The 23187-nt window shown below is 37.7% G+C and overlaps 1 protein-coding gene across 1 annotated transcript in view; it reads left to right on the forward strand.

Annotated features, from left to right (window-relative positions):
* ggcx (gamma-glutamyl carboxylase) overlaps positions 1-23187 on the forward strand; it is a 67311-nt gene that overhangs the window by 25387 nt on the left and 18737 nt on the right. Inside the window, exons 6-11 of the mRNA XM_051930466.1 lie at positions 1056-1162; positions 2500-2663; positions 10497-10801; positions 11034-11165; positions 11933-12084; positions 12770-12939. Coding sequence (XP_051786426.1) covers positions 1056-1162; positions 2500-2663; positions 10497-10801; positions 11034-11165; positions 11933-12084; positions 12770-12939 — 1030 coding nt within the window. The remainder of the gene's footprint in view (positions 1-1055; positions 1163-2499; positions 2664-10496; positions 10802-11033; positions 11166-11932; positions 12085-12769; positions 12940-23187) is intronic.

Consider the following 23187-nt stretch of genomic DNA (forward strand, 5'->3'; position numbering starts at 1 on the left):
GTTTAAAGTCATTGCATGGCAAAGGTACAATTGAGTGTAGAGTTGGGAGGAAGGTTTGGGATGCTGAGATGGAAAGGGCCAGGATCTAGAGCACTGCTTCCCAAAGTGGTCTATACGGACCCCCAGGGGTTGATTTTGACTTGCAGGGGGTCTATGTCAGTGAGAAAAAAAATTGGGGGTGCACGAGATGTAAATGGTGGTCCACGTGAGCGGACACAACATGTAAGAATTTTACTAGGTTCTGATTTGTTTCGTTCCAAATCCAAATATTTACTTGCATTTTGTGTCTTTTCAATAAAGGTATGAATAAAAATTGCACGTTTTTCTTTTTTTACAATTGTCCACTCTACAAAAAACCCTATGAAAGTAAGCAGCACTGTGTCAGTTGCCAAAAACACATTTGAAGTTAATAAGTTTAGGAAAATTCAATATTAGTCAGGCAGGGGGTCTATGAAAAACAAAAAAATTGGTAAGTGGTCTACGGGGCAAAAAAGTTTGGGAACCTCTGATCTAGAGAGTCCGAAGCTGAGGAAGAGAGTGTTTGTTGCTATTTGTCGCTATTTCTGTAGGCAAGTGGACAATGCACTTCATGTGTTGGACAATGGTGATTATTTTGTCTGTTGAGTTGCACTTTCTCCCTTGTAGTTCATATGTAATAAAGGCACTGTTTTGTGGTGTTCTGGGCTTTTCTGATAGTGTTTTGAGTACAGAGATCTGCAGTAAGAGTTGTCTTGTATCGAACAACATAAATCCAATTAATTCTTATAGTACTCCCCTATACCAAACACATTTGATTTCAAAACCACATCTATTCTGAAATCTGTTTATGTATATAAATTTACTTCCATTTTCAGTTGTGATCAATTTCCTGGCCTGTCTTTGTTGTGTTTTGCCTTGAATAATTTTATCATATGTGTGTTAATAAGCAAAATATGAATAGTCTTTGTTATTGTTCTTGCACTGTTTGCTACTTTTTTTAGTGTGCTACTCTTGCTTGACAATCTATCCTTTGAGTAATGGTGTTTCATCTTTTTGTTTTTTCCTTCAACTGATAGATTTTTATTGTCTACTTCATAGCTGGGGTCAAAAAGCTTGACGGAGACTGGGTTGGGGGATACTCAATGAACTATCTATCACAACACTGGCTTTTTGATCCTTTTAGGTAAGTATGATGTGTAAAAAAAATAATCTCTTCATATACAGTATGTGACAGGAATGTGTTGGTATATTTGTGAACGAATAATGCAGTCTCTTTTGCACAATTTCTGATTTCCTCTTCCTTTCTGTGTAAAAGTGTTATTTTTTACAAATTGAACATAGTGCATATATCTTATATAGATATTAGCGTTGGAAAGTATAGAACAATAATTGGATTAAAGACAGTGAACCAAAAGATACAGGAGTCCGTTTATTTCCATTATCCAACTTTTTTTGAACCTCATTTTTCCTGGATAGACTTTCAGACACTTAAAGATTTGTACATGCAAAAATGTATGCCTTGCACGTTTTAGGACAACATATACTAAGAATTGAGCAACCTAATCTTGACTCTGGAAACTTAGTTTAAACTGGAAAATATAAATTGACATAATCAGATTGAGAAGAGCAGAGTTAGGAAATCAACAAGCTTTGCATTGATAACCTATTCGAATCCTGTCTTTGGCTCAGATCCCCTCTTATTTGGACCTTGAGCTCTTTTGTCATAGGGGATACTTATGAACTGTGGAGACATGCAAATGACAGACTTCTCAGCAGCAGGCAAGTTTTGACTGAGAGCAGGCTTAGATGCTTCTGTCTGCAAGTACTTTCTGAAAGCCTGCTGTTGTAAGCGACTCCTGTATAGAAAGAACTTGCAACTCCACTGCAATACTGTGATTACATGTAGTAGCACTGGAGGAAGTCCATAAAAATGAGTCTTGGTAGCCAATAATGGCTCATGAGCCACTTGTCATAAACGAAAAAGTGGAACCAAAGAAAAAGTTCTCTCTGTGTAATGTACCATTGTTGTCTTGTAGTACATGGCTTTTTTACTCTACAAAGATTTTTGTCTGTACTTTACCATATACTGTATGTAATAAGAACACTGCAGTAATTAGTTGTTATCAATGTAAGACCATTGATATTCATCTTATATTTTAGTGAAGTATTATTTGAAATAATGAGACATAGACTGGTAATGCTTAGTGATACTCCAAAACAAGACTAATGTTACACATTGCAGTATTGCATATGCTTTTATTTAAGTGAAATGAAGTATTCTTTCTGTTGCATTCAATAATCTTTCTGCATTATGCTCCTACTGTCCTGAAAAAAAAGCATTAGAACAAACAGCCTGCTACTTGCTCTTCACTGATTTACACTGCTGCCACCTCCAATTAAGCACACTTTGTCAGCAAAGGATGCAGCACATTAAACACCATTTTAACCATCAGTGTCACTTCTGCATCATCCTCTGTAAGCCCCTTCCTTTCTTTATGAATTTTGAAATTAATGTTGCAGGCTGATTTTCACAGATGAGATGACTAGTCTGATTGTCGTTCATGGTGGAGGATTGATCCTTGACTTGACTGCTGGGTACCTACTTTTCTTTGATGCAACACGTCCTATTTCTATTGTCTTTGTTACCTACTTCCATTGCATGAACTCACAGTTGTTCAGTATTGGTAAGTTATATATGTTTGTTATTATGTCTGTGATAATGATTAAAAGTCTCATTCCTGAATGTCCTGTAGCTTTAAAAATAAATATCTCTTAAGAAGTTTTGTTAAATTATGCAAACTCCTGTTTAGTTGCTTAGAGCCTTGATAATATGTCTTTAAGTCATATTTGTAGTAGCACTTAAACCTACATAGAACCTTGGCTTAGGAAAAATGGGATTTGTAGTTTTATAATACATTTTATGAAGACAGGTTGATTCCTTTGAAATAGGTTATGAACATGTAGTGTATGTTCTAAAAGCACATTTTGTGACTATCTATAAAGTAACACACCATATTTATACAGATACTAGCCATGTTAACCTGTCAAAACCAGATATTTGAGTACTGAGAAAAGCGCTATATAAATGTAATGAATTATTATTATTATTAATAGGATATGTTTGACAATATTTGATATATCTTGCTCTATGTGTATTTTCAGCACCTTTCCTCTGTACCCTTGTGTGTCTGAACCTCTCTTGATCAGCACTTTCTCTCTCTCGAGCAAATTCCCATTAAAGCCTGCTTCTCAGACTTGATCATTTTTAGGGGCTTTCCTTACTTCCTGTCTGTTCTTATACTTCCTGTCATTGATGATGACTCTTAAGCATGCCTGTAATAGCTTTACTACTCCTTGTGTGTCTTACACTTGCACTTCACCAAAGCCAAACTGACCAATCACATTGCTCTAAGGCAGCGGGCACACAGGCACACACACGTAGACCTTAACATTTTATTATAAGTAGATGTGTAACACAATAAATAGAGCCCCACGTAGGTTTGACTTTTGTACTTCATCCACAATGATGAAAACCATGACACAAAATGGAAGATTTTTAACTGGTGAACTGCTTATGTGAATTAGAAAAACAGAAGCAGGGTAATAATATATATTGCATGATCCGGGGGAAATCACCTGGGGCCTTATGCACAACACTGAGCGTAGAATTCACACTAAAACATGGCTATGGACAAAAGCGGAAATATGTGTACGCACAAAAAAATCCAGATGCATAACATCCATGTTCTTACACTCCATAAATACCCGTCAGCGTGAAAAGTAACACACGTGCATGCACTTGCTGCCCCACCCCGTCTCCTCCCAGAATTACGCCTCTTTGAATATGCAAATCAATATAAATAGCCCTTAAGACTCAGCGTTCTGTGAAAAGACAATGGCAAAAGCACGGGGGGAAAATAGAAGAATTTCAGCGAATACCAAGTGGAGGCAAGGAAAAACTTACTACTATACTAAACAGTGGTATAAACAACTAAAGGAAGTTGATTGAGTGACATAGAGTGTCGGAGAAACTCGCAAGTTCAGGTTCACAGTCACACAGTGCCCAAAATAAAAAAAGAACTTGTCAGATATCAAAGTCGCCGTGGAAAGGTGACTTGTAGCCCACCGTCAGAGTGTTATATGGAACCGTATTAGGGTACAGAGAAAAGAGAAAAAAAATAGGCCCACTGTGGGGGAAAAAAAAGCTCGAAATGTTAACTTAAGTCTCAAAACTTCCTCTTTAATCATGTAGTTTATTTTGTCATTAGTAGAACATCATAAACTTCATGTTAAAATCGTTTAATTTACTAGTTTCTCAAATACCATCATAGCTAAACTAGCACATTAAATGCTTCGCATTCTATGTGTTTGTCTATGTGCTCTATGTGTGTGAATCACTACGTGCTTAAACGGGCTTTCTCTTCCTCTGACAGGACATAGAATCCATTACATTCATGATATTACAGTTCTCTGAATAATTTAAATACTGAGATGTACAGTGGTGTGAAAAACTATTTGCCCCCTTCCTGATTTCTTATTCTTTTGCATGTTTGTCACACAAAATGTTTCTGATCATCAAACACATTTAACCATTAGTCAAATATAACACAAGTAAACACAAAATGCAGTTTTTAAATGATGGTTTTTATTATTTAGGGAGAAAAAAAATCCAAACCTACATGGCCCTGTGTGAAAAAGTAATTGCCCCCTTGTTAAAAAATAACCTAACTGTGGTGTATCACACCTGAGTTCAATTTCCGTAGCCACCCCCAGGCCTGATTACTGCCACACCTGTTTCAATCAAGAAATCACTTAAATAGGAGCTGCCTGACACAGAGAAGTAGACCAAAAGCACCTCAAAAGCTAGACATCATGCCAAGATCCAAAGAAATTCAGGAACAAATGAGAACAGAAGTAATTGAGATCTATCAGTCTGGTAAAGGTTATAAAGCCATTTCTAAAGCTTTGGGACTCCAGCGAACCACAGTGAGAGCCATTATCCACAAATGGCAAAAACATGGAACAGTGATGAACCTTCCCAGGAGTGGCCGGCCGACCAAAATTACCCCAAGAGCGCAGAGACGACTCATCCGAGAGGTCACAAAAGACCCCAGGACAACGTCTAAAGAACTGCAGGCCTCGCTTGCCTCAATTAAGGTCAGTGTTCACGACTCCACCATAAGAAAGAGACTGGGCAAAAACGGCCTGCATGGCAGATTTCCAAGACGCAAACCACTGTTAAGCAAAAAGAACATTAGGGCTCGTCTCAATTTTGCTAAGAAACATCTCAATGATTGCCAAGACTTTTGGGAAAATACCTTGTGGACTGATGAGACAAAAGTTGAACTTTTTGGAAGGCAAATGTCCCGTTACATCTGGCGTAAAAGGAACACAGCATTTCAGAAAAAGAACATCATACCAACAGTAAAATATGGTGGTGGTAGTGTGATGGTCTGGGGTTGTTTTGCTGCTTCAGGACCTGGAAGGCTTGCTGTGATAGATGGAACCATGAATTCTACTGTCTACCAAAAAATCCTGAAGGAGAATGTCCGGCCATCTGTTCGTCAACTCAAGCTGAAGCGATCTTGGGTGCTGCAACAGGACAATGACCCAAAACACACCAGCAAATCCACCTCTGAATGGCTGAAGAAAAACAAAATGAAGACTTTGGAGTGGCCTAGTCAAAGTCCTGACCTGAATCCAATTGAGATGCTATGGCATGACCTTAAAAAGGCGGTTCATGCTAGAAAACCCTCAAATAAAGCTGAATTACAACAATTTTGCAAAGATGAGTGGGCCAAAATTCCTCCTGAGCGCTGTAATACACTCATTGCAAGTTATCGCAAATGCTTGATTGCAGTTATTGCTGCTAAGGGTGGCCCAACCAGTTATTAGGTTCAGGGGGCAATTACTTTTTCACACAGGGCCATGTAGGTTTGGATTTTTTTTTCTCCCTAAATAATAAAAACCACCATTTACAAACTGCATTTTGTGTTTACTTGTGTTATATTTGACTAATGGTTAAATGTGTTTGATGATCAGAAACATTTTGTGTGACAAACATGCAAAAGAATAAGAAATCAGGAAGGGGGCAAATAGTTTTTCACACCACTGTATACTTGAAATCATTTTCATGATAATAGGAATTAAAGTTTATATTAAACATGGGAACATGGTGGCGCAGTGATAGTAACGAGCTGGCGCCCCTTCCAGAGATTGTTCCTGCCTCCCGCAAGATGCTTGCTACGCTGTGCGTGACCTTCAATGAAATTATTTATTGAAGTAGTACTGTCTCTTTCAAACGTACTAATCCCCAATTCCTGTCATAACCAATCGCCACACAATCGGCTCTTTAATAAATGTCAAGCCATCGATTCTTCAAACTTTTAAGGAACATTGAATTATCTTTGTAGTACGTGTTTAATTTCTCTGTCCATCTATCCATCCACTGTCGCGCCAGCCCCTGCAAGCATACAGCGTGAGGCAGGAACAATGCCTGAACAGAACACCAGCTCATCGCTAGTGCTGCAACACTGTGTCCTCACATGTTTAATTATTAACAATATATATTTTTTTAAATGATGTTAAACGTTTATCTGTATAATCTAATAAACATACTTTGCTGCATTTCATCATAAAAATATCATCATCATACACGCTTTATAAAGTAGCTTAGGTTGTGAAATATTATAACTGAATCGCAAGTTTACAATGAGGTAATTGTACTTGTAAGTACAAACAGTTCTACAAGGAGCATTTGATGGACTGATTGTGTTTAGAGCTCTTGGGATGAAACTGTTTCTGAACCACGAAGTCCCTACAGGAAAGGCTCTGAAGCATTTGCCGTATGGTTGAAGTTCAAATAGACTGTGCGCATGGCTGAGGCAGTGTGTGCTTGATGCTGTATACCGGTAATTCTCTTTCCAATCAGCTGCTGTAGAACTGTGATTCCACACTCAGATACAATGGGATAAATACTCTTGCTATAGTATTTGGAATAGTTTGACCATTCCGTGGACCATTATATTTTTACAGGTTAATTACAATCAGATGCCTTAAACTAATAAACAATATGCGGTTAATTTCAGTGTATTTGATAAAGCTGCGTCAGGGATGTGGATCTAAAAAAGAAAGGGAAACCGCACAGGAACAATAGCACTGCTTTGATGCTGGGTGCCGCCAGTTTGCAAAAACGAGAGGAGAACTTGCTTACGCCAGGGATCGAGCTGCCGTGAAAATGTGCGTGGCTTTACACCAAGTTTAGTTTTTATATATCGTGATGTGAGCATGGAAACGGGTGTATGCACCGTTTATACATGAGGCCCATGGTCATGTTATCCTGATCTGCTTTTAATTAATTTGTGCAACAACAACAAGAACAAAACACTCTAAACAACATGTACCTGTAGCTTGATAAATTTATATAATGAACTGACTGATAAATGGTCATCATTATCACTGAAGTTTTTTTCTTTTAAACCTATTGGTCAACATATTCATCTAGAAGTCATAAGCTAAATATAAATAAAACACATATTTATTCAAATAAAAAAAGAACTGCATTAATTCTATAGCCAAATAATTAAATCTGGAATCCCCGTATTTGCAAATGGAAGCAGTTTACTTTGGGAAGCATGCATTTTTAGTATGCAATTGTCCCAAAAGGCTTTCATCTTGGTAGTAGTTATTATTGGGCCAAAAAAAAAAAACTTCTTGATGTTTCATGTGGGCAATTTTTTTGCTGGTATAGTATTACATATCTGAAAATGTATTGATTTCATACAAGTAGTATACCTGTATTTTAGAAATGGTTACTTAATTTTGGTGCCATACAGCTTTTTTGTTCGTTAAAAAGGCAGACTTAAGAGTGCTGTACAGATGGCCAAATGCAAATGTATCAGCCTTTTTACAGATTTACTAAAGAGTAAATTACTAAGTAAAGACTAAAATAGAACTTTTTTGACTTTCAAGAGAAAGAAAGCAAAAACTCCCAACATTGAATTCTGCTTAAAAATAAAAATAAACCTATAAGGGTTCTTTTTATTTCATTCATTAACTGTCTAGTAGATTGGCCACTTAACCTTGCAATTATCATTCTTATCAAAATTCACACACAGCATGGGGTGCCTGCATACTGGGAATGTGTTGTTTATAGAAATGTAGCACATACTTGAACCTGCATATATACTCCTTCAGTAACCATAGTGAAAATATTAAATAGACAAGAACCCAGACAAATATGGTACAAATTTCAACTCACTTAAGAGAGAAACATTTCTCTCAAAATATACCTTGTAGTATAATCATTTACACATACAAATCGAAGTGGAAGAGAAGCCATCGGAACATTCATTGTTCCTTTCTTCAGGGGGGAATACTTCTACTGCCCTGTCCAGCTGTCCTCGTGTAACGGCCCGTCTCTTGGTATCTCTTCCATGCTCTTGAGACCTTCTTGTGACGGCACATATGCCATCCTGGAGGAGCTGGACTACCTGTGCAACCTGAATTAGTTGTAGGTACAGCCTCATGCTATCAGTAGTGATAAGGAAACTAGAAAAACTATAGAAGAATCGGTCAGAAAGGATTAGGAGAGAGCAATTGTCTGTGGTCACCATCTGCAAAACCAGTCCCTTTTTGGGGATTGCCTTGCTGTTGCCTCTCCAGTGAACCTGTTGTCACTTTCATTTGATTTATAATTGCTTTGAATTGTCAAGAAATGCACTAATATATTTAATCTCAATGCAAATTGTGTTTGATGCAATATATGAATTTAAAATGGAAGAGGATTTTGTCTGGTACAACTTTTACATGAAAGCAACAATGATAGTATTAATTTAAAAGCTGTCTGCCATGGGTTTAATGCATTTGCTTAATGATTTTGTTTCATTCACTCAAGCTGAATCATTGAAAAATTTGTGTCGGATCAAATCTTTAGTAGAAAAATGCATTCTTATCAAATATGTGTTTTGTTTAATTCAGTCTTATCAGATAGAATAGGGAGTATCCTACATATATCTTAATAAACATCAAGTCACAAATCTGTATTAAAACAAGATTTTGAAAGTTAATGTATTTTTTCTTATAATTTCAAACAACACAGCTCTTAAGTCTAAAATATTTTTCTCATTGTTAAAGAGGTTAGAGAGTCTCAGAAATTTTCATTAGTGTATTTTTTATTTCTCTGTGAAGTTTGAAACCATGGCTATGTTAGTACATCTCTATTTATTGTCAAAATGTGGTGCTTTATGATAAATTATCCTGTTGTTGAGATTATGAACACCTGACTGTTTTATTTCCTATCCAACAGTGAGGCCACAATAATGCGCAAATGTGCATCCAATTGCTAAGATGCACGATTTGTAAATGTTTCTAATGAAGAAACTGCTTATTAAATAAAGTACTTAAAATTAAATGGAAAAAAATGAAGATTAAGAGATACTAATTGTTTTATCTTGGTAGAGTCCTATATTACTCTACTTTTCCCTTTTGTACTCTTTTTATTGTGTAGATTTTATTGGAATGCTTCAAATCCCATAGACCTAACACTGTTTATAAGGTATTGCACTTTATAACTTCTCCCTACCTTCCCCTCTACATCTCTAACCTCAGGCAATGTCATAGAGTAAAATGACAAGCAGGAGTTAAATTACAACTTTTAATAATGTATTATTGATAATAATAATAATAATGAAGCAAAGTGCATGTGAATATTGGTAAACATACAACCTGATAAATGCTAGATGTGTAGTTTCAGCCGGCACACAAACTTGTAGTTACTCAAATGGTCAAGTCTTTGTTTCTAGTCCACTTTCTTCAAGACAGGCCGCATGCCTGTCTCAATATGGCTGCCGAGTTGTGCACCTCTTGTTCTTTTCATGGCCATGGTGTGAGGGAGAGAGAGGAAGATGTAAAACGACCAACTTTATACATTTCTATCCAAATCTTTAAGCCAATAGGGCGTCATGGTACAGAATGGCCTCGGATTCAAAACCAATCCCATACAGCCATACTTTACCAATGGGTACACACACTGCCTTTTCACACCTGCCCTTAAGTAGTGGATGCCATTTATTTAGCTGAAGCTTGCCAGCTGTGTAGCTTTGTGGCCATCTTGCAGGGGTTGACTTATAAGACTGTCCTGCACAGAGTCCCTTGCCAAACCAGTTTGAGTCACCCCTTTCCACCATGCAAAAAATTTCAATTTGCTTTGTCTGACTTACAAATAAAGACATACAAAATATCACTCTACCACACTATTCCATTGTGATCCTTATTTTTTCCCAGGAATATAAATTAATCATTGGTGGAATTCTGTTGTCCACCAAGACAACAAAAAAAGGATCAAACCATCTATTTAAATGACACATATCGTAAAAGTCATTAAGTTTAAAATATTAGAACAAAAGCCTGGTATTGCACCATCACTTCACAAAGAGGGCTGCCTATGACCTGTGGTCAGTGTTCTTATTGTTCTGTTAAAGCAAATCCAAAATGTAACATTTTTTTTACCCCTCCAGGAATGTTTCCCTATGCCATGCTTGCCACATCACCACTTTTCTGCTACCCTGACTGGCCTAGACGTTTATTTGCAAAGTTTCCTATCTGCCTAAGTGGAGTACTGCCACCTGTGATGACAAATCTACAAACTAGTGTTTCTTGCCTTTACCCTGAAGTTGAACTGAAAGCGAAAGGGTTAACTGCTGAACAAAACCTGCAAGTCAAGCCCACCAGAGCAAGTCTGCGCCACAAGCTGGGGGCAGTCTTCACAATTATCTATATTGCTGAGCAGTTCTTCTTGCCTTACTCTCATTTCATCACTCAGGTATGAGGATGTGTGTCAGTCTTGCTATAATTCATACATATACACATTAAGATGTTCTTTAGTACATAGTTAAGTATTTGCTTAGAAATGTGAGAAAGTGATGATTGAATATCTCTTGCTTTAGTTAGGATTAAGACTTCAAGCATTTTTCAGTTCTTCTGATTTAACACCTCTTGAATCTCCTTTCTTTATTTTCACAACTCCCAACATTGTGTTTTGACTTTTGCTACAGGGATACAACAACTGGACCAATGGTCTGTATGGTTACTCCTGGGACATGATGGTCCATTCTCGATCTCACCAGCATGTTAAGATCACTTACCGTGATACCAAAACTGGGGATATTGGCTACCTGAACCCAGGGGTAAGCAGATTACAGCATATTTAATATACACTAAATTAAATTTCAGTATACTGTTGGTTCAGCAAAATGTCCAGTGGCCTAATGTATTCAGCGTTATCTTTTTCAGTCTTTTTTGTTTATTTCATATGAGCTGCTAATTTATCTCTCCAGTGTTTAAAATGAGTAAACAGCTGTTTTGAGAGAAGTAGAGCATATGTGGCTGTCTAGTAGTGCTGCACTTAGGTTAGGGGTTGATTGGGAGCTCAGCTGAAGTCATCAGGAAGCACATTAGTTTTACCAGCCTAGAGGCTGTTGTCAGACAGTATCGGGAGAAATTTCTCTCTTCTTCCAAGTGCCAAGGAGCTGATTCTGAAAGTGTCTGCAAATGTTGGACTGGAATTTATTGGTGAGAGTTTGCATAATTATCTTTAAAGCAGTTGTTTGCATACAGGTTGAAGAAAGAAAATGGACTGACTGTATACTTGCAGGCTACAGAAACTGGAGGGGCTTTGTCTTCACTAGGTAGAATATGTAGACTTTGGTGTATTTAAGAGAGGCGGACCATAAGCCATCTACTGTTTCCTAGGAACTGGTCATGTGTAAGCACACTTATGCTTGTATCTTTCATAGGATATATATAACATATGATAAGAAGGTGAGAAAGTTTCACATTCTGAGTTTCCTTTATGGAGGCAGCATTTATGTCAAGGAAATTTGTATCTTGTCATGTGACATTTAGATATGTTATAATCTGACTGTGTTACCCTTTTTCTAATAAAACTTCTTAGGTATTCACCCAGAGTAGACGCTGGAAGGATCATGGTGACATGCTGAAGCAGTATGCTGTATGTCTGAGCCACCAGTTGACAAAGTACAATATATCTGAACCAGAAGTCTATTTTGACATTTGGGTATCTATTAACGAGCGTTTCCAACAGAGGTAAGGCACTACCCTACTACCTGAAAATAAAAGCTTTAGTTAGAAATGGAATATTTCTTGTCTAAGTAATTGGTATTAGATTGGTAAAGTGTGCAGAGAAGACAAGAAAGACCTCACAATTGTGGCACATGTTCAGAAAAAAAACTTTTATACTCTCTAATGAGAAAAAAGGATGAATTTTTCTTGGTACCTCAAAAAAACATTTAAAATACAAGATTGGGATGTTGATTGCTACATCCTGTCATTGAAATGACACACTTTGGTAGGTGTGGATTCAATGGTAAGATTTACATCATCAAGCTTTGGTTAAGAAAAGGGGAAATAACACTTATTTACATTCGTTTTAGGTACATTTTTTTGGTATAAACTGCTAAATTTTATTTCAGTTTTCCAAAGCTGAGTAGGTTAGATTAATTGTTGATACTAAATTGTCCCTGTATTAGTTTGGGAGGGTATATGCATGAATGGGCCACACTGCAGACTGACTGTCCAGAACTGAATCCTGCCTTGTGGTCAGTTCTGCCAGGTTATGTTCTGTCCACCATGACACTGAATTGGAATAAACAAATTTGAAAATGTTAATAACCTTTTGGTAATATTAATGAAATGACCAAAAACTTGTTAGTCCTATTGACCAAATACTGTTATTCTGTTATCTTCTCTTATACAACTCTTCATGTTTTAGGATATTTGACCCTCGTGTGGATATTGTGAAGGCTGACTGGTCACCTTTCAAATCAAACCCTTGGCTTATGCCATTATTAGTTGACCTTTCACCTTGGAGAGCAAAGTTTTCAGAGGTTGAAAACGCACTGGACAATCAAACAGAAGTAGTTTTTATTGCTGACTTTCCAGGTGGGACAGTTTTCTTTGCCTATTCCCTTTGTTATTTCAAATAAAACAAAAAAATGTCAACATGTGGTGACTTATAAAAGTGTTTTGACCCTTATGGGTTAAGCATCTTATTTTAATTAGGTCTTTGTTACAGTTACACACACTAGTAGATTTGGAGAATTTCCAAATTATATGAAAGTGTATGGATCTCCCTCCAAGCAATGTTTACTTAACTCTGAGTGCTGAATATTTTATCCAAAAAACTCAGTTTTTTGAAAAGCACACAAAGCGATGGTTTCATACATACATACATCATCATAAAACATCTGTGGCTGTGTGCTGTTTCTGCTGTCAGTGCCTGTTCGGTGTCCCTGGCAGCAGAGGCTGTTTGGAGGCGAACAGGAATGTATGGTGGGCTGGCTCCCTGGCTGTGTTCATGTGGCAGGTGGGTTGCAGTGGCAGTCGCAGTTTAATGCAATCTGGTTTGTACCTCTTGTCATCGTAAGTAACAGTCTCCCCAGGCAAATGTTGCTGTAGGCGCATCAGCTACATGAACGTGTTTATCACCACAATCAGCTGGGGACCGATCAGATGATGCTGGTACTTCATTTCCATTTTCGATCTCCATCTCCAGATCACTTGCTTCAAAATCAGAGTCTGACAAGTCAGATTCCAATTCAGCGATAATACATAAAACGTCCACGGAGTATTTTGTTTTACGCATTCGCTTTGGTCTCTCACCAGATGTTGATGCCATTTTGGATATTGTTTGCTGTTCACTACTCATGCATGTACAAAGAATCGAGGTCAAATCAATGAAGCTAACCTTCCTTCTAGCAAAGGGAGTCAAACTAAAATGTAATAGTGGATTTTAAAGCAGTTTACAGGTGATTACTGTCCTCTACCCCTGAATTTCGACAAAAGTCGACATCCACCCAGAAAGAGTTAATCATCAGGGAATTGAAGCTGTTTACCACCACCTAGTCACTTCCTTCAAAAACTCTGTATCTGAACAAGAAATACACTTGAGAGAAATGCACTGAGTTGACAGCAATTACTTTGAAATACTTTCTGAGGCCAGTGGCTGAGTGAGCCTTAAAAGTCGAGTAGTCAAACATAATCAAGAGCCCTACTTAATACTGACCTTTATTGGAGGATAGCAATAAAGAAAATATAATCCTAAAGCACAAGTGCAGATTATTATATTGGTAGAAGGAATGTGATTGAATCAATGTAGTGTTGTAGATAGATGAGGGCAAGCAATTGCCCATGCTTCAAGAAGTAGTGTCCCTAAGGTGAAGTATGGTTGCAATACCATCATATCATGGGGATGCATATCATCAGCAGGAATTGGGCAGTTCATTTAAGTTCAAGAAACAATGACTGTAGCACAGCATTGGGGAAAACTGTAAGCTAATACAGACTGTCCAAAAATATTTTTTTCTTTTACTGCTCTGAAAGAAAAATTAACTGCTTGCAAGCTACTAAGGGTTAAAATCCGACAATGCTGTTTTGCTATAACAGAAGGTTATTCATACAGGCGTTTGTCATAAGACAGGGTGCAGTAAGCTGACCTAGGACAACTTCCTCTTTAGGAATGTGTCTGTTAGACATAGGAAAGATGACCCTTCCTTTTTTAGGACCCATTTGATACATACACAAAACAGAAACCGATGGCCAATTTGCGCAATATAATATGAATTGCTTAGACAAATGTAAGTAAGGGGAAGGGGAGGAAGGAAAAAAACTATAAAGCCTACTGAAAAGGGGAATCTGCGCTCTTCTGCCTTGCAACGCATGAATCAGTGTACTCGTCTGTGACTGAATAAAAGCTGATTGGTTGAACTATTCCTGTCTTCCTCGGAAGTTTCTTCCTCACTGCCAAAGACAAATAAAGGTGAAGTTTGTTAGGAACAGTAAGGGTGAACAAAATATTCAGACAGTGAAATAGTAAATGCTCCAGACTATTATTTTTCTGAAGTCTAGATGTGTGAAGAGGTCAATAACATTCAAACAGTAACAGGGACTACCAAGGATATTTGAAGAAGGAGATGTAGTGCATAGATTACAGGCTGGACCAGATGACTCTTTTAGAATATTTAAAGAGGTTAGTGAGTACATATATACTGTATACCATTAATCCTCATTTTTCAAAAATCACTGAATACAGAGGAAATTCCAAAAGATTTTAAACTAGCAAGTATTATTCCATTACAGGAAGTCTCTTACATGTGAACTTTCAAGTTACGAACTTTCAAAGATGCAAATGTGCATATCCAGTAAATTTTAAAATTATTTAAATAAGTGAAAAATGAAATATTATACCATAACTTCAAATTTCGAGGCAGTGTGTAAGTTAGTTTGCGTGTCTGCCACCAGGCGTGCAAAACCAACGCTGTTACTGCTTACATTCTCAGTCACATACATGCATCCTCTACAAGTGGTTGTTTTTTTGGCTGTATCTCTGTTTGCGTCGAGTTAACATGCTTTATTTCAATCCCAAGATGTCTGGAAGTAAGTGTGAAAGCAGTGGTGATGTACAGCTAAGAAGTGCCAGTCGATAACAATGGAAACAAAAGTGAACATAATTGAAAGAGTAGAATGAGGCAAAAAATTGGTCGACATTGCTCGTTTGTATAACATGAACTGTTCATCCATCTGCACGATTCTAAAGAACAAGGACAAGATCATGGAAAATATTTTTGCTACATATGCCAGCTCACTAGCCATAAGCAAGTCTACCGAGATCAGCTGACTGAAGACATGGAAAAAAAAGAACTTGGTTGCTTGTTGTTAAAATGCACTCTAAATCAATATAAAAATACTGTACATAAATAATATGTGGGTCACAGACTTGCACAGGAGAGAAGGTGATTCCAGATTTTTTTAAAAATACCAGCTTTATTGTAATCTCAAAGTTATCCAAATGGGAGCAGTCTCTTCAGCACTCTCAGTAACCCCAGTATGCATGCAGTGACGCTGTTATCATCTTGCAGTCGCTCCTTTCTCAGATTGACAAGTGAGAAACAGCATGTGAATATACGGCCAAGTCAGCAGCTTGTTTTAAAAGTTTCCTGAATCAACTAGTGGGCAACAGACACATTACTCAATGAGTCTCTGAACTTGCAGTTACACCGGTAGCAGACAAGCAATTCCTGCCTGCGTTAAGAGTTTCGGGGCAGAGCACAGTTGGGGGATTGTCGGGGTCTCAAAAATCTCAAATTAAAAATATTAACTTTTCAAAGCTATTTGTACTGTATGTACAGTACAAATATGTTTTTGATATGTGTTGAGGAGAGAGAGTTATGTTAGGTCTGCATACATAATCTCGTTCGCAGAGATTAGCTGATGGAAAACAATCGAAATAAAAAATAGCTTAGAGTTTGTTGTTAAAATGCACTAGAAATCTATAACAAAAAATACAAATTAACTTTTAAAAGTACTTTCTTATGTACAAATAGCTGTACATGTACATGTTTTCAATAGAAGTTGGGGGTTGCATTGTGTTTGTTGGGTGTATTATAAAAAAGACATAGCAGTGCTAGTGGAAGTCCAGAGAAGATGAACTAAGCTGGGTCCTGTAATGTGAAGTATGTTCTATGAAGAGAAATTGAATTTGCTGAACCATTTCCATTTAAGCAAATGAAGAAGGAAGTAGTGTGGTGGATTCCAGAGATTACATTACATTAAGTTCTTCAACACCATGGAGACACAGATGGGAACTTACTAAGAGTAGTGTGATGCTCTGGATGTATAGTATGTAGCTTTGCCATCTCCCTGTTCCTTGGTCAGAGATAGTTATGATATCAAGATGATCACGTGCAATTAGCTCACAAACAAGCAAGATAAATGAAAAGTGTTTAGTGCATTTTATTCCACACAGGCAGTGTCCAAATAAATATGTTCAGTACAGTACTTTAATAGTAGTATAAATAATCCACAAACGCTAGTGCTCATTATGGGATTTAAAATCAGTCAAAAAATAAATCGAAAAGTATGTTAAATTTCAAGAGTAAAACCACATTCTTCCATTAAAGTGCTTTTGTCCCAGCCACCTCACCTGCTTTCTGCTGAGACACCCAAAGCTCAACTCCATTGCCCCAACACCATTTCTTGGCCGTTATTTCTCTTGCTCACCACGGGTCCTCCTCCTGCCCACCTTACCTACCGTCAGCCTCATCAGCTCACACTTCTGATTGAATTCTTAATCCATTAATTTTTCTTCCTTTCCTTCTTTTGCAAGAGAGGTGAGTGGGTGGAGCTCTGTAAGAAATTGGGAATGAGTGTGGCAGAGTCTGAATGTTTGTGAATTTACCATTTTTTTTCCTGCTATTTTGTTATCAATTATTATCCTGCCCCTAACTATTTTCTTTGTGTTAAGTGAGGTTTATACTGAGGAAGGCCAGAATGGCCACCTCAGGGGGTGTCTGTTTTTGAAATCGTGATTCGAAAAGCTCATCCAACAACATGGATTAAAGCTATTGCTGGAAGTGTCCTGTTCTCTGTATCTCTTTATTTGTGAGTTAGGTGTCTGGAATTGTATAGGGTAAATAATATATCATTATTTATTTGGAATACATATGTTTCATGTGTGTTCCGTGACTACAATGATCTGTGTAAATGTAGGATGACAGGAAATGCGAGGCAAAAAATGTTGAACACATAACTAAAACAGAAATTTTTTTCATATTATAGTAATAATTGACAAATTGTTGACATGAAGTGTATAATGTGTGAAGACTGAAGTCCAAATAGCAAATAAACACTTTCATAAAAGGTATAACAAAACAAGTGCACTTTTGTTCAAGAATAGAAATTAAGAAAAAGAAATCATTCAATATGCATGTTACTGGCAATGTATAAAAAGTAAAGCTCAACTCCAAATCAATAGAAAGTAGACCTGTCAGCTTAGCTGGTGCAGAGGTAAGAACTGTTGTCTTATAATCAAAAGGTTGGAGTTTCGGTTCCGGATTCTCCTTACATTTACCGTTTTGAGTAGAGTGTGTTGAAGCAGGCAGACACTGCAAGGGCACCCTCACCCCCAAAGAAAGCACTCGGGAGTTTCAGGAAAGGCAGCAGAATCAGGCTTTATTGTATGGCACACATACATGCTCAACTCGGATGGAACAATGAGCATCCAGCCATAAGCACCTTTTACATTTATTACATTTCTTATCATTTAAGACATTATTTTTCCTCATCTGACTCCTAACAGTCCATTATTCTAATCCTGCCTCAAATTAATTCCACCAATAATTCTTAGTTGAGGGGGTGTCAAACCCCACTCTGTCTATCGTATCTGTTTGATAAGGACTATTCTTGCTTGTTAACATTATTTATAGCCAAAGAGTTTATATTCCCTCTCTAAGTGAGGGGGCCCATCCTTCGGCTCTCTAGCACGTCTGACCTTTGGCTTATGAAATACTGACGTTTTCTAGCTCATACAAAATAACAAAGAATATGTGGACATGAATCTTTTTAATCCTAACACTCACATGTTTAATGTTTAGTATTAAACAACACTTGCTTTTCCATGTGCTTATAATACTTTTCTATAAAAGCTGCTATTACTGTTATTAGCCTGTGTAAATTTATGGTACTTGTAAAAGTTAACACTGAAGGGATAAAAGGAAACATACAAATGCAGCTCAGTCATTTCTTGTTGGTGTCATGTTGAGCAAACACACCGCAGTGCCTATGGTGGATGTTACTTTTCCTCGCTCACGGAAATTCACATCAACATGTCATTTGAAAGATTTTTTTGATCGAAGAGTCCAAGAAGAAAACTTAATAAAAAAAAAATAGTTTAAATTCAGTTTTATTCAATAATCCAAGAATAAAACTGAATCAAAAAAATCGTTCAAATGACTTGATACGAATTTAACTCCCATGTGTGTGAGGAAAAGTAACATCCTTTACAAGTTCCTAAAAATAATACTGGCTGTTACAGACTCATATCAAATATATGTTTTTATTCAATAATAGTAACAATAAGAACAGCTCACTACTCAAAATGGTAAATCTAGGAAGGACCTGGAATCAAACCCACATCCTCTTGATTATGAGTCAGCAGTTCTTACCTCTGCACCATCCAAGCGGTCATGTCAGCATTGTACCCGAACCCAATTTCTTTTCCTTCAGTTACATTCTTGAATAAAAGCACACTTGTTTTGTTATACCTTTTGTGAAAGTGTTTATTTGATATTTGGACTGAAGTCTTGACACATTATACACTTCATGTCAAAATTTTGTCATTAGTACTACAACATGAAAAATGTGTCTGTTTTAGCTATGTGTTCAACATTTCTTGCCTCGCATTTCCTGTCATCCTACATTTACCCAGATTGTTGTAGACACGGAACACACATGAAATGCATGTGTTCCAAATAATTTATTATTTACCCTATACAATTCCAGGCATCTCACACCCAGATAAAGAGCCCTGAGCTGGGAGAAATGTTTGACCGACTTGAGCAGCAGCGGTGGGGAGGATGGGATAGCAGGCTGCTTGTGCTGATCAACACATTTGGAAAACAAAAGACATTAATGGCCGAGAAAGGGTGTGCTTTTTTAAAATGTTGTATCAGAGTGTAACCTGAATGAATGTGTGTTTTTAGGTGGGGATTTTTACATGCACCATTAATGACACCCTAGACAGAAATCATGCAGTTCCCCTCCTGCAATCTGTTAGAGAGCTGGGAGTGCTCATTGAACAATATGAGCTAAAGGAAGTGTGGAGGGCTCTGAATTGGGGCAACAAGTGGGCATAGGTACGAGGTGGCATTCTTTCCCTTACCAGGATCGATCGATTTTATACTTTTGATCATCATTTTAGCCGGTTTACATCCTGTGTCATTTTGCCCACAAGTCTTTCCGATCACACACTGATTGCATGCTTATGTCACCCTTAAAGACAAAGTTCTCACTGGGATTTTAATAGCCTTCTATGTCAGGACTCCCATTTTAAAAATTGTTCTAAATGCTTTTGGACACAGGATTAATCAGTTCTCCTCTGAGTCCTCTCTGAGTGGTGGGATGTTGGTAAAGTGCAAATTCGGCAGTTCTATCAACAGTACATGCTGAATGTCACACTGAGCTTGAATGGTTCTATGAAAGCACTAGAGGAAGACATAGCAGCATTCCAACAGGACTTTGATTCCTCTAGGGGAAGTGAACACTTTAAAATGCTGAAAATGAAAAAAACTGCCCTTACACAACTGACTGTAAAGTCCAGAGCTTGATTTCAAGAGAGAATGAGTTTGATGCTTCAGCCAAGTACTTTTTTTGGGCTGGGAAGAAAACTGGACCAAAGCAGAATGATCCATTGTTTGCCTGATCCCTCTGAAAGTGAATTAAGAAGCTCTTTTCAAATAAGGGCATTTGCTGTTGATTTTTATTCTAAACTTTTTTCATCTGAGCTGATAGACCCGGATAATACTTGTCAGAGTTTTATTAATGGCTGCTGCAGGTGCTAGGGGAAGATTTAATGGTTTTACAGGGAGGGCTTACCCTTGAATAACTCTCATAAGCGATGGCAAGCTGTCCAGTATATAAAGCTCCAGGTATTGATGGGCCTACTGTTGCATTTTACTGGTTCTTTTGCGAGTTGATGGGCCTGTACCTGCTCTCTGTTCTGCAAGAGTGCTTATATAAAAGTTTGCTCCCCCTGAGCTGTAGAAGGGCTGTTGTCACCATCATTCCAAAAAGGTGATCTGTGTAATATTAAAAACTGGAGGCTAGTAGCCTTACCTTGTACCGACTACAACATTTTTTTCTAGAGCATTGTCTATTATACTGAAGGAGGTGTTGAGGCATGTTGTTCAACCTGATCAGAGTTATGGTGTACCCAACTTGTCAATATGTGACGTTTTTTTTTTTTATTAGGGATACATTTAATTTCAGCAAACTGTTTGGATTACATGGCGGTCTAATTTTGTTGGACCAGGAGAAGGCTTTTGATTGGGTGGAGCACCAGTATCTGTGGCGATTACTAATGGGATTTGGATTACTGCCTTTCTTTGTTTCCATGATTCAGGTGCTCCATAGTGATATTCGGGGTATACCGAAAATCAATGGTGGCCTGAGTGCTCCATTTAGCGTGAATAGAGGGATTAGGCAGGGTTGCTCCATGTCAGGCAAGTTTTATGCCTTGTCTATGGAATCCCTGCTTATCAAATTAAGGAGAATAGTGGGTGGATTGTCTGTCCCTGGGTGTACAGTGCCTTTGAAGATCCTGACATATGCAGGTGATCTCATAGTGGTAGTTGCAAAGCTGTGTTGTAGATGGGCTAGTATCTGTGCTGAATGGGTTCCAGAAGGAATCCTCAGCTAAAGTAAATTGGACCAAGAGCTCTGGAGTATTATTGGGAAACTGGATGGGTCCTTTTCCATCATTGCCATCTTGACTGAAATGGATAAGAGATGGAATTACAAACCTAGGAATACATCTGGGAGGAATAAAGAGTTACTATAAGAATTAGGAGAGAGTTGCAAAAAAATGTCAGAAATCAGCTGTAATGATGGAGATGGCTACATCCCCAACTGTCATACAGAGAGTGGATGCTAATCATAAACCGTCTCATTGCATCTGCTGTCTGGCACAGGTTGGCTGCCTGCATCCTCCACATGATTTGATTACTCCAGTGCAAAGGGAGTTGGTTAATTGTTTTTGGAATGGAAAACATTGGCTGAGTCAAGGCATTTTGTACTTGCCCAGGAGTGATGGTGGACAAGGACTGGTGGACATTTGTAGTAGGAAAATGCTTTTTTAAAAGCTGCTCTATGGTCATATGGCTGTGTCCTGGAAGCCAATAGCATGTGCCCTCTTGTGCCAAGTAGGCAACCTGAAATTGGGCAAGCACTTTTCTTAATATACAGTGGTTCCTTCCCTATTGGAAATATTGCAGACATTTACCGAAGTGTGCTGAGAAATTGGAAACAGCTGGACTGACCTATTGAGGAAAGTTCTTTAAATTTATATTGGACTTTAGAATTGCCAGTCATCTCTAACATGGCAGTAGAGCCAATATCTCTGAGACAGTGCCTGATAAATGCTGGTATTTTAAAAATAAAACATATGATTCAACTGCAGCTACTTAGTAGGCTGAGCACAGAGAAGGTGGCTGCAGCTTTAGGTCTGGGCTCTTTGCGAACAGCAGAAAGGTTTTTGTGACAGATTTTTTTGAATATGCCTTCATCAGCTAAGGGCTTGTTGCAAGACTGTTCCAAAGCTACAGATTATTCAGAGCCCTTGTCTGCTTTTCAAATTTATTTTTCCATGCCAGAGAGAACATGATGACGGGGGGTGGTTGAACTGCAGGACACTGAGAAAGACTAAACATCTTCTGTTTGATTCTGCAGAAGGGAAGGTACTATATAAAGTGTGTGTCCTGGTTCGATACCAGTCCCAAATATGCAGATACCCTGATACACCCTGGTGGGATAAACTGGGAGGTGAAGCGTATGTAGGCCCTAATTTGGACAGTCTGTACTAACTAACCACCATTGAATACGAGAACTGGTGATCTGCATTGGAGAGTTGTACACGGGATTGTGACAGTTAATTCTTTTTTGTCTTTAATTAAACCAACATCTCAGAGATGTGTCTTTTTTGCCAACAAACAGAGACAGTTTTCCACTGTTTTCTTTATTGTTTTACAACACAATCTCTTATCTGTACTTGGTTGTGTTTTTAGTATTTTGAGTGTTTGTTTTAAATATCAGGTTTTTATTTATGGCATCACTAACTTGAGAGCAAAAAAGAATGTTAGCAGATTAGCAATTTTTCTTTTATTATGCCAAGCTAAGCTTGCCATTTATGTCACTAGGAATGAAAAGACTAAGAGTGAAGGAAAGTCTGACTTGGTGAGTTTCTTTAGGCCACAATTAAAATGAGATTTTTTTTTATTTAGATTACAAGTTTTATAAGATGACCCACAACTTGCAAACCTTTATACTGTAGAATAATTTTGTATAGCAAATTTAATTTGTAAAATTGTTAACAAGGATTGTGTTTTCCTATTGTGAATTAATTACCGTGAAACTATGGCATAGTACACAGTCATAGGTTACACAAGATGTTCTCTTTTTATGTTTTGATACTTTCTGTATTGATGTTTAATGATTATATAAAAGTATATGTGTGTATGCATGTTCCAGCATCACTTCCGAATGGCTGGAGCAATTTTCATGAAACTTGGTACACATGTAAATTCAACCCTAACCCCCACCCCTTAGGGTGGGGGGTGATCTTGTGGTCTTGTATGCATG

Source organism: Erpetoichthys calabaricus, chromosome 1 (genome assembly GCF_900747795.2).
Source record: "Erpetoichthys calabaricus chromosome 1, fErpCal1.3, whole genome shotgun sequence".
NCBI classification, from domain to species: Eukaryota; Metazoa; Chordata; class Cladistia; order Polypteriformes; family Polypteridae; genus Erpetoichthys; species Erpetoichthys calabaricus.